Source organism: Eptesicus fuscus, chromosome 6, assembly GCF_027574615.1.
Source record: "Eptesicus fuscus isolate TK198812 chromosome 6, DD_ASM_mEF_20220401, whole genome shotgun sequence".
In the NCBI taxonomy this organism is placed as follows: Eukaryota; Metazoa; Chordata; class Mammalia; order Chiroptera; family Vespertilionidae; genus Eptesicus; species Eptesicus fuscus.
Window position 1 is genome coordinate 86,639,525 of NC_072478.1, and position 17,913 is coordinate 86,657,437.

Here is a 17,913-nt window from a genome sequence, read left to right on the forward strand (position 1 = left end):
CCAATTTTGACTTTAGCTCTCCTAGTAAATGCCTCCTAAACTGTAAGCAATTGGGTCATACTCTTCTCCCTTGGTTTAACAATCGAAGATAATATCTTCCCACTATGAAAGGTCAGAAATTGGTTTACTTACCTTATCGCCTTTTTCTTCTCACATTCTAATATTCATAGTTACTAATTTTTGATTGGCAATTTTGGAACTTTGAAAAAAAATGGATACTTAGTGGTTAGCAGTGGCTGAGAAAAGGGGATGGAGGGCAGTTATTGTTTAGCGGGTACAGTTTCAGTTTGCGATGATGAAAATGTTCTGGAATAACAGTGGAGATGGTTGCACAGCAATGTGCATGTGCTCAATGTCACTGACCTGTACACTTCAAATGATTAAATTTAATGAAATGTATGTTTAGTATATATATTATCACAATAAAAATAATAAATTCAAATTCACCAATTTTTTAAAGTATACTTAATAAGGTAGGTGTAATGATCCCCATCCTACAGAGGTTACACAACGTGGGAACGTCACACAGCGAAGGACGGCAGATTTGAAAGGGAGTTTTCTCTGACTCTGCAACTCCAGGGGCTCCCCCAATCCGAGTTCCTGCCCTCCTGTTGAGCAGAGAATGTGTCCCTCATTTGTTCAGTCAGATGTTTTCTTGAGAGCGCACTTAGTCCCAGTGCCGTCTTTGGTGCTGGTAGCCTGGAGCAGAGGATACACGCCCAAGCTCACCTTAAACAGAGCACGCACCTCCTGGTCCTCATTCTCCAGCGCCCAGAGCCGCCTCCTGGCTGCTTCCTGCAAGGGGCCATTTACACACCTCCTGGAGCGGCTCTTCACACTGAAGGAGAGTGTCAGGTCTGAAAGACAACAGGCAGACGGATGAGGTTGGGAATGCAAAGGGAAGAAAGAACTAGATAAGCACCAGTGTCTCCCACATCTAAACCCTACAGGACTGCCCTCCTTACTTAGAGATTACGGGTGATCTTAACGATCCTCGGCGCACCTCCTTTAAACTGTCCCCCAGAAAGAAATGCTGAAGTCCGGGATGCCCAGGAATCCCAGGACTTGGTGCACTTGGGTTGGTTATTCCTGCTGTGAGCCAGGTAATTCCTACGCTGCTGGCACAGTGTCCGGCACAGTATTCAAGTGCCGGACACTGTCATTGAACGTTCACCAAGCACATTAAGCATTCGCTGGAGAACCAGCAAGGACATATACTTCCTCCTGTAGATAACTTGTGAAAGTTTCTAACTATTTGTGTATTTAGAAAAATGTATTCATATGTCAAGTTTATGGATTATAATAGATATGATACACTTTACGCATTTTACATACGCACATATGTTGTCTCTAACCTGTCTCTTTCTGATAAGCATATATTAATGTTTTTGGGTAATTGGTTAATTATTAAAATCTATCTTCGATTTCTTCAAATGGCACATTGAATACTGTGAGCAGACGCTGTTTTAAGTGCCGGGACACAGAGGGAAACCTAGTGGCCTGGGCCCTGTTTTCCTGGAGCTTGTACTCTTGGCAGGGCCAGGTCCGCAAACTCAAGAACTTCCTATGGAGGCAAGTGCTATGAGAACATGTACCAGGGTAAAGGGGCAGAGTGACGGGGCACTTGGAGGTGGGGTGTGCCTTTGGGCAGCGTTGTCAGGAAAGGCCACTCTCAGGAGGTTCATCTTAGAACTGCACCTCGCCATGTGTCTTCTTTAGACAATCAGTAGCAATGCCAATAATAATTATCAAACACAATAAAGCAAGAAGGTGCTGGGCTGGATAATCACAGAAGTCTCTCTTCCAGCCCAAACTTGCCAGGACCTTGGCAATTCCCGAGCACATTAGAGATGGCCTCTATCACACAGGCCTGGGTCCACAGGGCAGTCCTGGGCCCCGACTGTGGAGAGGCCGGCCTTTAACCCAGAAGTCCTGAACCCAGCTCCAACATGACATGCGCAACTGACCTGGCATTGGTGTGAACTTCAGTTGGATGTTTGTTGCCTTCCGTTCCTCCCTGGCCTGTGTTCTAATTTCATCCAAGCCCTGCATCGTCGGCAGCCCAGGTCCACCCTCTGTCGGGCAGCCCCTCTGCACACTGATCTCTAGGAGGAGGGGATGTCCAGGGGGAGGAGTCACACAGACCTGGGCTCAAGGCTTGGCTCTGCCCTTGCTAACTGCACCACCTGAGCAGTTAATTACTTCCCTATGCTTGACTTTTCTCATTAGCAAAATGGCTTTTAGAGTACCTATCCCACAGGGGTTTGCAGAGGCTTACTAAAAAAGATTATGCACATAGAGATTTTGTCTGGTGCCTGGTACATTCTAAATGTTCACTAAACACATTAAGCATTAGCTGTTGCCTCTCGCAAATCCCCACGCCCACCCCAGTACTCCAGCAATTACTGCTCTCACTGCCCTCATCGGTCACACCTATATTTAACCTTGACTCTGAGTCTCTGATTCCTTTTCACCAGACTTGTCTGTTCTGTTCTTGCAAAACCTAATCCAAACTCCCCTCTGGAATCTCTCTGGTAATGGTACCTGGTGACTGACAGCCCCCCTCTATATAGATCCCCTTGCCACACATGCCCATGCACCCCTGGATATGAAACGCAAAAGACCAGGATGTAAATAAGCAAACAGCTTTTGAGATCTCAGCCAGTGAGAGCTAATACTCGGAGCGGAGCCTCTGGGCCCACTGCGGGATCCTGCAGTGCCCTCTGCGTCACCAGAGAGGGGCGAAGTCAAGTTCACTCTAGTTCACGGAGAAGGGCATTTTGTCATATTTATGTTTGGTCTTTTAATCATAATATTGTATCTGATGGATTCTGTCTGCAACTCTTCCTTATGAAGGAGAGGTTGGCAGTGGGAGGCGAGTCCCCCCTTCTCTCCACATGACCTTCCTGGAAGCAGCGCCCTGGCAGAAAACACTGAAAAAGGAACCAGTTCAGCCTTGGTTGATTAAGTTTCACCTACACATACCCCTTGTTCACTGGCCTTGGCCTCTGGGCACAGATAAGGCAAAATGCTGACTCCATTGTGTTCGTGAAACAGCAGATGGTGATGCAGCTTTTGGCGGGGATGGCCCCAGCTGACAGGCAGACAAGCAGACTGACACAAAAGAAGGAAGTGGAGGGTAAGGTTTTGCTTATTGCTAACCTAGCAGTTTGACAGAATTTGGAATTAGGAAAAGAACAAACCTGGTAAGACACTTATACAATATCGATTTACATGATTTATGTCCTTTAGAACATGCATAATGTAAACCTTTTCCACAAACCAGTTGTCTGCTGGAGAGAAATACATGATTGGAGGGGCCGTGGAGCGTGTGGTTGTGAAAAAGGACCGGGGTTTGAATGCCTTTCTCATCACCTATTAGCTGTGGCAGTGGGGAAGTCGCCTCCCTCTCTGAGACTCGGTTTGCCACCTCAGAATGAGGAGTGTGGCGCCACCTCCCCGAGGTGAGCAAGGCAGGATGGGCACAACACACCAGAATCACTTAGCACACACTTGGCACAAGGTTCGCCCTCAAAAAAGGCCCCTTTTACTACACAACAAAAACTGAGTCTTCTACAGGTTTATCCTCAGAGTCTCGCGTACAAGGGTCAACCCAGGAGTAGCTCTCTGATGACAACTCTCCCTTTGCCAGCTTCCCTGAGGTCTCTTAAGGGGACCCTTGTGAGAGGCATGCATCAAGAATAAGATTTTTTTCACATTAATTTCAAAATCTTTTTCTGCTTCTGAACAATTCATACAGATGCCCTTCTGATCAGTCAATCACCTCACACATTCAACCACTTATTCACTTATTCATTATGTTAACAAATGTTTATTGAGAACCTACAATGTACAAGGTGGTGTCAGGTGGTATAGAGAATACAAATCTGACTGCTACATATTTATTCAACTATTGCTGTATTTATTTACCAGACATTTTCTGAGCACCAGCGATGTACAGGTAATTCTTTTAGATACCATGTAGAATACATAGTTATTTAGAAAAAAATTACCCCTGATTTTAAAATTTAACCAAATTAACTTTTGTTAGTACAAGAAGTATGAATGGAGCTCCTAATATGTGCCAGATTGTGAAGAGCTTTGAGTATCAGCCTGAGGAGGTTTAACTTAATCTTGTAGTCAATGGAGAGCATTGGAAGACTGGTAAGGCAATGTCATATCAAGGTCAAGCCTACAGGATGAATTTTGTGGGGTCCTAACAAGGATAAGAGGAAGGGAGCCTGCAGATGGGAGTGGCAAGGAGGTTACTGCAGTATTCTACATGGAAAATGTTCTGTTTGTCTTTAAAATAGGGTTTGTCTTTGGAGTTTAGATACCTGGAATCATGTTCTGTAACTGGAAACATTTTTCCTTATCTTCAGGTGAGGATATAAACTCACTCGATATGGCTGGATCCTTGGAAAGAGTTTCTTTACCTGGAAGAGATGAAATGCAAGATCATTGTGAAAGTGTAAGCAAGTTATAAACAAGGATTGAGAGCTTTTTCTCCAGGGCTGGTGGCATGGAAAACTCCTATCATCATTGCCTTATAGTTACTTAGTACTCAACTCTGATAAAAAAAAAACAACCAAAAAAAAAAAAACACCAAACTGTCATACATGCCATTTCAATCATGCAACAGTCACAGTTTCCCCGTTTTATTAAAATAGAAACAGATTTCCACCCACAGGCTAGACTGGGTCCCTTGGCAGTGCACTGGAAGTGCGGAATATATGTTGAGTCAACAAGGTCATCATAGATCTGATACAGCGTTGTTTAAGGACAACAGAAGTGCTGGAGCAGAACAAGTGAGAGTGGCATTGTTGGGGAGATGGCTGGGGCATGGCTATAATAATCCTGAAACATATGAATGTCCCCAAACTGTCCTCTGTCTGCCCACTAAATAGAGTCCTGTATGGGATGTCTCTCGTCCCCAGCTCTTCAAATGTTTCTGTCTTTGCAGCTATAGAATTGGAGTGAAAAGGATAAAAAAGAAGATTCTGACACAGGCCAGAGATAGGGAGAAGGCTACTTTGATGGCAGAGAGTTGAAAAGAGAAGCGAGTATGGCTAAAAAGCATGAGGCAATAGATACATACAGGGTGTGCCCAAAAAAAGTATACATATTTTGAATAATTATTAATTCCAATGGGTTAAATTTGAAAAGAAAGAAAGATCAATTGAACTATCAGCTGTTTAAGTGTGTGTACATTTTTGGGGATATCCTGTATATGTAAAAAAAAAAAAAGAATAGAGGGGAATTTCACAAGTATGGCTATGGAAAGTGGGTCTCCTTTATGGCATCCCCCAAATATGAGAGAACTCAAGTCCTTAACACATTACTTTTGGTTACTCTATTCTTTTGACCATGATATTGCTCAAGGACTATAGCATGGGGTCTGAATCATATATTACCTGGCCCTGAAAAGAGGGGTTAGCAATCTTGGCAATTACTGTTCAAGTCACTCATTTAATCCCCCCCATTTCTTCTCTTGCACAATGGTGGTGGGTCAAAGTCAAGCAGGCTGCCAGGTTTTCACTTTAGACCTTTGCTATTGGTGATGCAGCCCAAGCATGATAAATGATAGGGCAACCATGCTCCATCCGGTCACAGCCGGTTCACACTGAACCCAAATCCTCATCTTGCTGCATGTAGTCTGTGCCTTCTCCTGTGCCTGTGCAGAGAGGTTTTGAGATCCAAGTGGAGGACTTATCATTTCTTCATATAGAAAACAGTCAGTCCTTTTTTGGTGGTGAACAGGGAGAATGAAGTGGATTTTGGCTTAAACTGGCAGAAGGAGGGGCCCATCAGCTCACAGACCTTCATCCGGTAAATCTCGGTAGGGTTCAGCGCCAAAAGCTAAGCAGCTTAGCTGGAAAGCTGGCGATAATGAACTCTAGTTGAACAGGATCATTTCATAGTTCTACCCCCAGGAGCCAAAAGTAACTGTAGCAAAAGGGGACTGGCTTGGGAATCATGAGACACGAGGTTGGGCACCATCAGATTCTCCCATACATCAGTTAGGTGACCTTGGGCAAGACATTTCATGTGTCCATTTTTTGAGATTTCACTTTTCCCACCCATATATGAGGGATTGACCTAAATTAGTGCTTCTCGACATTGGCTGCCTATGTGAAGCACCCAGTTTGATTTTTTAAAATACCAGTGCCTACCCTCTTCTCCATAAATGCTGATTTCTGTGGTTTGCAGTTAGCCCAGCTACAGGTATTTTTTTAAAAAAATATATTTTATTGATTTTTTACAGAGAGGAAGAGAGAGGGATAGAGAGTTAGAAACATCGATCAGCTGCCTCCTGCACACCCCCCACTGGGGATGTGCCTGCAACCAAGGTACATGCCCTTCACCGGAATCGAACCCGGGACCTTTGAGTCCGCAGGCCAATGCTCTATCCACTGAGCCAAACCGGTTTCGGCGCCACAGGTATTTTTTTAAGTTCCCCAAATGCTTCTAATTTGAGTCAGTGTTAAGAACCACATGTCTACATCGGTGGTCCTCAAACTTTCGTGTGCATGTGAATCACCTGGGGATATTAATAAAATGCAGATGCTGCTTCCAGAGTTGAGAGCCTGAGGGTCTGCATTTCTACCATGGTCCCAGGTGATGCTCCTGCTGGTCCCAGGGTCACACTCGGAGTGGCAGCCTGCTTCACTACTCTAGGACAAAGTTTGGAAACTGGCAGACCAGAAGCCACGGGCCACAGAAAACCCACAAATATTTCTTCTTTTTCTTTTTTTTTTTTTTTTTTCCCCTACACAGTGAATTTTAAAGTTTGAATTGCTTGGCATAATTTAGAAATTGGGATATTTTGCATAACTCAGATGCTTGGCTTTGCTTTGAGAACTGGAAGATCTACAGCCCGAGGCCCTCACTCTCAGTGGCAACAGTCAGCCAAGGCTGTGGTTGCTGCCGCTTTACAAGGCATTTGTTCTCCGGCCACACATCCCCCCACACTGACAGCTCACTCATTTACCCTCCGCCTCAGCAAGCCCTGAGAGTGTATCCCTGATATAGGATGATGAGGACCCATGAATGAGTCCACCTTGAAGAAGGAAGGCCAGGATGGTGGCCCTGGTTTGGGGGGCGGGGAAGGAGGGTGGGTGCACAGCTCTTAAAGATGTATGAGGTTTAGAGAAGAAAATTGCAGAATTTCACACAACACGCTTGTTTTGTAAAAGATTACCTGTACAGAAAACTCATAGAAAAAATATAGAAGAATATCTGTATGATTTGGAGTAGCCATTGATTTTCTAAATAGGATGGAAAAGCACTACTCACACACACACACACAAAAATAATGGATAGCCTGGCCAGCACGGCTCAGTGGTTGAGCATCGGCCTATGAACTAGGAGGTCACGATTCAATTCCCAGTCAGGGTACATGCCCAGGTTGTGGGCTCCATCCCCAGTGTGGGGCATGCAGAAGGCAGTCAATCAATGATTCTCTCTCATCATTGATGTTTCCATCTCTCTCTCCCTCTCCTTCCCTCTCTGAAATCGATAAAAATATATTAAAAAAAGAAATAATGAATAAATTAGAATACATTTAAATTAGAAACTTCTGTTAATCAACAGATGCAATTAAGAGAGTAATAGATAAGTGACAGAGTAGAAGAAGATATAGACAATATGTATATTCATCAAAGAGCTAGAATCCAGAATATACAAAGAATGCTAATACATTTTTAATAGGTAGGCAATCTTCTAGAAAAATGGGCAACAAGCTTGGATAGACATTTTATCAAAAACAATATCCAAATGGCCAATACATTTATAAAAACGTTTTCAAGCTCATCAGGGAAATGAAAATTAAAATCACAATGAAACACTTTTACATAGGCCAGCTAAAATGAAAAAGACAGATAAAGCCAAGTGTTTGTAAGGATACTCATAAACTAGAACCCCATTTATGGCAAGTGTGTAAGAATAAGTTTTGAAATTTTTCACTTTGGAAAACTGAGAGTTTCAATTCAAGCTGAATATATCCATTTATACACATGCATAAGATTCAGCAATTCCAATTTTGAGAAGATATATACTCAAAATAGTACACACATATGTTCACCAAAATATATCCACTGAAATATTCAGAGCAGCCGTATCCATAAGAACCAAGCCCTGGCAACAATACAGATGTCCATTTACACTAGATTGGATAAGTGAATGGTAGCATGTACAATTAAATACAATGCAGCAATGGGAATAAATGAGTTACTGCCACAGAAAGCAGCACAGCTGGATATATTCCCCTTGTGGAAATTCAACAAGCTGTACACATCTAACTTTATGCACAATTCTGTATAAATGGTAAATTTTAATAAAAGGATAAATTTTAAAATATTCCTGGCACCCTTCTCTACCTACTCTACCTCAGAATATATAGGGGTAGACTGTGATGTGTGTTTTTAATTAGATGTCGGGGATTTCCGATGTCCTCTAGAGCAGCGGTCGCCAACCTTTCGGACCTCACGGACCTCCAGTGGTCCACGGACCACCAGTTGGCAACCGCGGCTCTAGAGTGTATAGAGGCAGCCAATTCACCGGATACCTTGGGATGCGTGAGCCAGAGGCCAGCTCCTTGAGAAACAATAAGGAGTCTGGGGCATGAGAGTGAGTTTTATAATAGGAAGAGCAGTTAATAGTTGCACAGGATTTATAGTCACAAAGCTTTTTCATATATGTAATTACATAAAATTCGACATGAAGGAATTTCAAGATCTGAGCTGGGCCTTGTGAAAGAACCGGACACTGTTGAAGGCAACAAAAAACTATTGTGTAGAATAAAGTACTTTAGGGGAAATATATGGTATTTTAATGACTGAAAGGAAATAACCCAAAAGGTCCATGGTGGCTATTGCTGAGTTATTTTAAATTATCTTTCCTATACTTCTGCCTACTTTCCAAATATTCTGTATTGTCTTCTAACACTAGAAGCAGGTGAAGCAGTGTCTGAGAACAAAGACTCTGCAATCAGAAAGTCCTGGACTCAAAGCCCAGCTTCTTCATTAGCTTAGCCATGTGACCTAGGAGAACCCAGTCTCTGTGGCTCAGATGAGGCTGCCTCCCTTCATCCCTAATTCCAAACGTGATCACAGGACTCAGCATAAGTGAATCGAGTATGCTCTGCCGTAGCCATGCAGCCAAAGTTAAGCCAATGAAAACTGGCCATACAACCCTCACCAGCACTCTTAGGGAAGAGAAGATTTCTTTCCACTGCACTTGAAGCTGTGAATATGACAGTGTGGAGCTGTAGGTCCCACACAGAGAGAAAGCCTGCCTGAGGATGAGACCAACCTAGCACAAATAGAGCTGAGGAAAGATAACTTCCTGACAACATTTTTTGGACATCTTGATGAAGCTATACCTGAAACAAATAACCTCCACACTTTTCATTTACGACTCCATAAATTACTTTCTGGAAGATAGTTTCTTTATTATTAATATTGGTTAGATAAAGTTACTAATACTTAATTCAGAAAACACTGAGATTTAAACACTATCAAACTACTCTCCAAAGTGGCTGTAGCATTTTGCTTCTCATTAGCAATGTGTGAGAGCTCCAGTTGGTCCACATTCTCACCAATACTTGACTGTATTGCTCATTTTCATTTTAGCCATTCTATAGATGCGCAATTTCATCTCATTATTTCAGTTTGCATTTTCCTAATAACTAATGATGCTGAGCATTTTTTTTCATGTGCTCATTTGCCATCCATATATTTTCTGAATGACAGAGAACTGTGACAGAGTCGGGCACCACACAGATCACTGGGTGCAGACCTTGCTGTTTCCACTACATGAACCTGACCTTGGAAATCTGAGGTCTAAAGTCTCTAATCCGGGAAACATCTAACTCACAGAAACTTGCTGGAAATGAGAATCCACTCCCATTTCTCCTATCTTACCCTGGCATTCTCCTTCAATCTCCTATTATTACACTGATGATTAGTATTTACCAAAACAATTGAAAAGGAAGTTACAAACAGGATCAATGTAGGCAAATATATCTCTCCCACAGCAACTGTTTAAGGGTGTAAGTCTGCCAAATTTCTTCAAGAATGTGTTGAAAATAAGGAGAAAGCTTTTAAACTGACAAATTTCGATGTGGCTTTCTCTGTACTCCTATGTGAGCAACTGTAGTTTATTAAACAATGGCAAGAACATTTAAGGGTCCCAGAAGTCAGTGATGATGGCAATTGACCAGTAACTCACCCTCTCGGCGCCTGTAGTCAGGAGATTTACGTGAGCAAATGAGAGACATCACAGGGAACTAATGCTGCAGGCAGCATGCACGTGTGAGAACGCAGCATGCCTGGGGTTGTCAGAGCCAACATCATTCATTGTGTCACACAGCAGCAAGCCAGCTGGGCATCCAGCCAGGGCTCAGTTCTATCAAGAACCTTCTCCTTTGCTGCCTCCCTTACCCCTGAGGACTGTTGATCCTCACTGTTTACTCCCACTTAAACAGACACAATGGCAGAAGCAGCCAAAGAATTACAAGCACAGCCTCCTAGTCCTATTGAGTCAGGAATTAGGAAGAAGGAACGCTGGAGTGGTCCCTACTAGCTAACAATATAACAGCCCACGATTACTGAGGGGTTTTCAGAAGCCAGACCCTGTGCTAAATCCATGAGATGAATGATCTGATTTAACCCTCACAAATGCTCTATGAACTAAATACTACCATTAGATCCATTTTACAGGCAGGAAAACTGAGGAATAGAATTCAGAAATAAAATGAAGTCACTAGAGTCAAAATGCAAAATAACTAAAAGGAGGTAGGTTGAGATATGAGGAAACAGTTCTATTCTTGTTTTAATGAGCCTGGGAACCTACCCCTTTGAACTTTCCAGTCTTGTGTCAATACATGATATCCATCAAACCTCCAGATAACCCTCTGATTATCCCTTAAAGGGCTAAGGAAAGAGTGTTCACAACACCTGACATCCATTATCCAGACCACCAGTCCTCTAGGATCAGCATCTTGGACCCATACAGAGTCTAAGAATGCAGGACCAATTCTTCTCAAGAATGTACTCCTCACTGTAAGAATCCTCAGCTTTACTTGCTTCTTCACACCACTCTGGGTATTGCTTAGTTGTGTTTTCAGTTTGCACACCTCAATAACCTTGAATAAATGTTTATCTTTTCTTTCTAGCCAAAGCCTCCTGTTGTATTTACGCTCATTCGACAGGTTCAAGGAATATAAGAGACTTGCCCAATGTCACACAATTATTAAGTCACTCCAGGATGTGTCTCATATTTTGTTCCATTTTTCTAGGATAAATAGGAGACCTAGAAGGGGATGTTTATGTCAACTGGCCTCAGACCTACAACACTTCTATCAACACCCTAAGAAAAGGCCCTGACAAGTATGGAGAGCAATATGGGAGGGCGTCATGAAAAGCCTCAATAGAAATAAACAGCAAGCTGACTCTTGGTGAAAAAGTGAATCTAGGATACCAACCAATTACTAATAGCAAAGTCAAGTAAACCAATAAAATAACTGAATGTTAGTGTTGGAGAAGTTTGAGGTTGTTTTTCTCAATAGTGGTTGGTTGGTGGGTTTGAACTGTAGAATTCTATTATATGAAATCTTGGGCTGAAGGACAGGGCATCAAACAGAAGCAGAGTTGTTGCATCAGAAGCTGAGGTCAGGGAGCAGGAGCAGAGGTCCCAAGACACCGCCCAGGGCGAGTTCACAACCCCCTCATTTTACAGATGAGCAAACGGAGGCCTAGAGAAAGAGCGTGATGTGCCGGGGCCATAGACATGTAATTGATGTGGCTGACATTTATTGTGCTTAATCAACTGTGTACCAGGTTGTTTCACATGTAGTCTTAATCCTCACACAACCCTACGAGGAAGACAGTCATACCATAAAATCTACACGAGGAAATTGACACGCAGAGAGGTTAAGTAAATTGCTCAACTCAAGTCAAGGAACAGAGATGAAACCTAGGCATTCTGGCCTCAAAGGCCAGGTGATTAACCGTGATGATGCCTGCCTCAGTGGCATTGTTTAGGGGGTTGTTTACTTATAATTTATAGATCTGGGGTGGCCTTAGTCTGGGAGCCTCTCCCTGCTGGAGGTGCCAAGGTGCTCAGGCTCCAGAACACGGCTACTTCCCATTCACTTTGGCATTGGCCAGCCCAAGTAACAGGACACCCGGGGAGTCATCTGCCAGAGAGTAGAAAGCTTTGTCTAGGGGTTCTCCTGGGCTCCCGCTCCAAGGAGCCATGGTGGTGCTCCAGGAAGAGATATGTCAGTGAGAGTTAGGAATGGTTCCTTGTGTGATGCTCTTCTATCTCCTCCCTAGCTCTCCCCCAATTCAATTACCCCCACCCCAAAGCTGCCATTCATCCCGATAAATGCCATTCACGAGACCGCAGAGCCTCACCTTGGGCCTGCTCTGAAGAGAAGCAAGGAACTTGCATTAGGGTGACCGACCATCCCAGTGTGCCTGGGACTGTCCCAATTTTAGCCTTGACTAGAGCCTGGGGGAGCCCTCCGTCCCAGGCAGATCCGGGATGCTGGTCAGCCAATGACAATCTCAATGACTTGGCAATCTCTTAGAGCAATAATTCTCCGTGGCTTCAAGCTGATGTACCAAAAAAGTATATCACTCTGCAACAGGTAGGAGGCAGGAAACGCCTGTTTTTCTTCAGTAACAGCAACCCTGACGAAAATAGGGTTTGAGGGATGGAGGCCAAGTTTATGACCACCCATGAGCCCCAGAGGAACTCACAGCCTGAGCTTTCTTCCTGACCTAGGGAATCTTGGGAAGAAAGGAAGGAAGGGCTTAGTCACACCCTGGGAGTGGCAGCCAAGAGCAACACTGCTCCTCACAGAGCCAGCTCCCAGCCTCTCTCTTCAGGAAAAGTAGATGCTTCCCGAGCTTTATGCCCTTTTACAAAGCCAGAGTGACAAACACTGACGGAGGGAGGAGGGAGCCGGAAAGCACAACCATCTCCCCAACTTTGGAAGAGCAACTTCCCCACCCCAGCAGACCCCTGAGCTTTCACTGAACCAACACCTCAGCCAAGACACAGGCCAGGGCCCCCCAGGAAACTCACCTGGGCCCCAGGACAGACTCCGCTCCCTGGGGATGCAGAAGCAGCCACCCATGTGTTCACCATCCTCCACGGGCCGAGGACCCTGAGAACACCAGCCAGAAGAGCACTGCCAGGGCACAGCCTCCCCACGGTGTTCCTCCTCCCGCCTACTCCCTGGCACACGAGGGACCAAGGCCCCGGCTCAATGCACAATGCAGCCTTTGAAATCCTGGCTGCAGCAGGAGGCCCAGGGAGGATGGGAGGGGCTGCCCAGCCCTCAGGCCCCACAGTCCTTGCACTGCCAGGCCTCTGCCTGGGAGCAGAGCTCCTCCCTGCCTCTCTGCAGACTGCTTCATGCCTATCAGGCTGTGGCACATTCCTGGCATTCTAAGACTCAGATACACAGTTGGTCCTTGTGGGGGCAGCCAGAGCGGAGGAGGAGGGCAGAGAGCACCAGGAACCAGGCTGCTGTTCTTGCTCCCTCTCTGACTGACTTGGCTTCACTGACTGGCCTGCCACGGGGAAAGGGATTCCCCACCCAGCCTCTCTCTGCAATCACCTCCCGTGGTATCTGCATGAAGCTGAAGCAGGGGCTCACCTCAACCCCAGCAGCATCAGTGAGCCAACTGCCTGCTGGTGAAGGTGCAACGCCCCAGCCCGGGCTCCCACGGTCCTGGTCAGAAGGAATCCGGGAAATCGCCTGATGTAGCCCAGCGTCTTACAGGTGAGAGGGTGGAGGACAGGGCATGTTAAGGCTACAGTATGCACAAAAATACTGGTCACACGGACCAACCTCTTTTCCATTGTGGATAGTCAGCAGAGCAGGGGAATGCAATTGACACAGTGTGGCTGAATCTCAGAAAACCTCTCGTGACTTCTCCCAAAGGGGATGGAGGAAATATGGCTGGATGCCAACAAGGTTAGACATAGGCACAGGTGATCGAACAACCACGCCCAAGGATCACTCGTTGCTTAATGTTTCTTTAATGCCAAGAGCAAAGGTCAGTGGTGAGTGGTCCAAGAGTGAGGAGGTGTGGGCCGAGAGAAAGCAGGGTCCTGACAGCCGGCCTTGTGGGCTACTTGGAGGATGGACTTGAGGTCCCTCTCGCAAGTACTTTAAGCAGGGAGGTGGCCTGGTCAAGTTCAATTCTGGAAGGAGCGCTGGAGTGACAATGGGAAGGATGGCCCAGGGGTCCGTCTCACTGGAGTGGTCGGGAGTGTCCATCACACACACCAGCTCAACCCCAGGTGACAGCATGTTGACTGTGTCTCTGAAGTCTGGCTTCCGTTTCAAACCTGACCCATCTTGACTCCCAGTTTATTATGGACCAGGCGCTCATTATACATCACTTCACTTAAATCCCATAATGTAGGCATTATCACCTCTATTAGTGAGTGAGAAACTAATGGAGAGGGGTGTACAGCTTGTCTAAGGCCCTGCCATGTATGGTGTCAGATTCAGGACTTGAACTTGAGCCAGGTCTCCTTGCTTCCACAGCCCAGGGCTTCACTCTTCTGATTATGGGCTCTTTTCGTGACTCCACTGAGGAAAGATTAGGCTGGGGCGGGCAGGGGGCAGGGGCAGGGGCAGGGATCATAAGATCCCTGGGGCGGAAGAAGAGGGGGGTGGGGGAAGGCGCAGGGATCACAGGATCTCTCTGATCACAGCACCATATGCAGGATGTTTAAAGCATCCACTTCCCATAATGTGTCCCACACCTCTCCCTTCACCAAGGAATGGTGTTGAAGTATGAATTAGGATGTTTTCTTGGGCCCAAGATAAAAGGGCAAGGGCTCCTTTGAAAGCAGCCACTAGAAATGTGAGGAGGTATTATGTGAGAATCAGACAGTGACGAGAAACCATGGTCTATCTTGCACATGGCAGCAAATGCTCAGACTTGTCATTTCTCCTTGACCTGCCTGCACACCATTCTCATACAGGCACAGTGATGGAGATCAGAAATGGTAAATAATTCAGATCAGCCAAAGGAAGGTCATCTGTCATAGATGATAGATATCCTGAAGCAGTGGACTGAGACACACATTTTGGCAAATCTGAAATGAATGGTCCGTTCTAGATAAAGTCATTGCTTCTCTTGAGATACAAGAAACTAGTGCTATTCTGCTCTGGCTACCTCAGATGAATTAACCAGAACAAAGAACTTTCCAGGCAGAGAGAGTAGCAAGTGCAAAGGCCCTGAGGCTGGACCATGTGTGGCATGTTAAAGGAAAAGCATGTGTAACTGGAGTCCAGTGAGGCAGGGCAGGGTACAGAGATGAGGTCAGAGAAAGCAGCAGGAGGTCAGAATGTATAGGACCTAGAAAGCCATCTAAGCACTTTAGCTTTTACTCTGGGTGAGATGGGAGCCAACGGAGGACACTAAATAGAGGAGTCCTATAATTGACTTAGTGTTTTAAAGGGTCACCCTGGCTGCTCCTTAGAAAATAGGCTCAGCTGGCATTCCAGGTATGCAGCCATTGTGACGTCCGGGAGAGAGATGATCATGGCTTGAACAAGAGTGAAGTTAGTGGAAGTGGTCACAGGGGCTTAGGTGTTTGACATGTTTTTCAATGAAAAGTATATTAGTCAAGGTTCTCCAGAGAAACAGATCCAGTAGAATCTATAGTACCCAGTGGTGCCAGGAGGGCACTGCCCAGTCTCAGGAGAAGCCCCTGCGAGGCTTCCGGCAGTGAGGGACGTGGTGCAATACTCCCTGGTGTGTGGCTAGACATTCTGGTTTGTCATGGAAACCAGACATCCAGACTCTCAGACTATTCCAGAATCTCTTCCCAAGCACTGTGTTGGGCCAATACTTCAGGGCAGACAAACATGTCTGCCAATCAAATCCAGCCCAAGAGCAGCCTGTTTGCCCCTTTGGATATACAACTGAACCATTTTCCTTGGAAAATTTTACCATCTAGTTGAGATAATAAGATATGCTCTTAAGTGCTATAGTTTAAGAGAAAAACTAAAAGACCATGTGGTGGGTGGAACTGTGCCCCCAAAAAATAATATATTGAAGACTTAACACCCAGTACCTTAGAATGTGACTTTATTTGGAAATAGGATTGCTGTAGATGTAATTATTTAAGTTAAAATGAATTCATACTGGAGTAGGGTAGACTCCTAATCCAATACGACTTGTGTCCTTAATAAACAAACAAACAAACACCCTGTGAAGAGATACACACATGAGAAGCCCAGCTGACCATGAAGGGAGGGATATTAGAGCGATACGGCTGTGAGCCAAGGACCGCCAGCAAACCACCAGAAACCAGGAAGAGGCAAGGGAGGCTTCTCCCTAGGTGTCATAGGGAGCACAGCCATGCAGACGCACCTTGATTTTGGACTTCTAGCCTCCAGAATCATGACACAATAAATGTCTGTTGTCTTAAGCCACCGTGGTAGTTTGTAAGGGCAGCCCTAGGAAACCAATACAGACCACATGAGCGATAAGCACACCATATCACCTATTCACCCTCTACTGGAAACATGAACTTGGGAATCATTAGTATACAAGAGACAATATTGGTGATAGGAGCAGAAAGTTAGCACGTCCCAAAGGGAAAAACAAAGAAATCTTCATGGAGGAGGTGGCATGTGACGAGGGGTTTTGAAGCAAGGAATTTTGAGAGGAGGTGGGAAGAGCATCCCAGATTGAGGAAAACCCATTTACAAATGATTGCACTGGAGACAAGTTTAGGGGAAAGTAATTCCATGTGAATTAATGCGGAATGATGCTGCATCTTCTCGTTCATTCATCATTTGTCTATTTTTCCTCAAGCATTAATAATAAAATAATCTTATATATATAAAAGCCCAGAGACCAAACAGCAGAACGACCAGAACGACTTGTCGACCAGTCGCTATGATGCGCACTGACCACCAGGGGGCAGACACTCAACACAGGAGCTGCTCCCTGGTGGTCAGTGCACCCCCACAGTGGGAGCGCTGCTCGCAGGCCCAGGGTGAAGCCGAATCTCTTCACCTATCAAATACCTGAGACAATCCAGACCCTGGCTTGACCCCACCAGCTAATACAGGCCCCCTAAGGTGTGTTCTAGAAAGAGGGCAGGGAGTTGGCATAGGCAGATGGCAAGAGGGGATGTGACTGTGGACCCCCTGGGGAGGCTGCCCTAATGGCTGAGGATCCTGGAGCACGGCTGCCCTGAACATCCCCGGTGGTGTCACCGACCTGGCATCACACATCAAGGACATTCACTGAGCGGCTTTGGGGTGCAAAGCTCTCCACCAGGTCCCTCCAGGACATAGAACATGCCTTTACCCAAGACATTACCCAGAAATATCAGCTCAGACTAATTTCCTCATTCAGCAGCCGCTCAGAAGGTGGGTCCACAGCCACTTGGCTGACCGGGATGAGCAGTGCTCCCACAGTGGGCCAATCCCTGGAGGCCATGACCCCCACCAGTGCATGAATCCGTGCACTGGGCCTCTAGTAATAATAATAAAGGCTTGCTGAGCTTTTATTATATGCTCATTTGAAAAGTCCACCTTTAATCTTCACCTACCTACCTAAGTCTGAGTGACTTGCCCAGCTCATTCAGCTGACAGGCACATCAGAGCCAGGGTTCGGGGCCAGCCCTGTGACTGCAGGAACATAGCCCTCACCACTCTAGTTACTGCCTGACGAGTGTCAGGGAGACCCATGCAGGTCTGTGGTGGAGGGGCCTGGCAGCCATCAGAAGGCTCAGGTGACCAGGTTACGGGCGGGGTGCTCTCCAGACTTTCCTCTGTGAAGGAGGGGAAATGTCCCTTTGCCCAAGGTCAGCTGAGGAACAGGTCCTGCAGCTCAGGGCAGGAGGTGGGGCTGCTGATCT

The 17,913-nt window shown here is 45.7% G+C and overlaps 1 protein-coding gene across 1 annotated transcript in view; it reads right to left on the bottom strand.

Moving 5' to 3' along the window:
• Positions 1-13,247, bottom strand: part of SH3TC2 (SH3 domain and tetratricopeptide repeats 2) — a 49,714-nt gene extending 36,467 nt beyond the window's left edge. Inside the window, exons 1-3 of the mRNA XM_008152181.3 lie at positions 13,096-13,247; positions 4,338-4,436; positions 730-857 (exon numbers count right to left, since the gene is read on the bottom strand). Coding sequence (XP_008150403.2) covers positions 730-857; positions 4,338-4,436; positions 13,096-13,147 — 279 coding nt within the window. The 5' untranslated portion in view covers positions 13,148-13,247. The remainder of the gene's footprint in view (positions 1-729; positions 858-4,337; positions 4,437-13,095) is intronic.
• Positions 13,248-17,913: the final 4,666 nt, after the last annotated feature.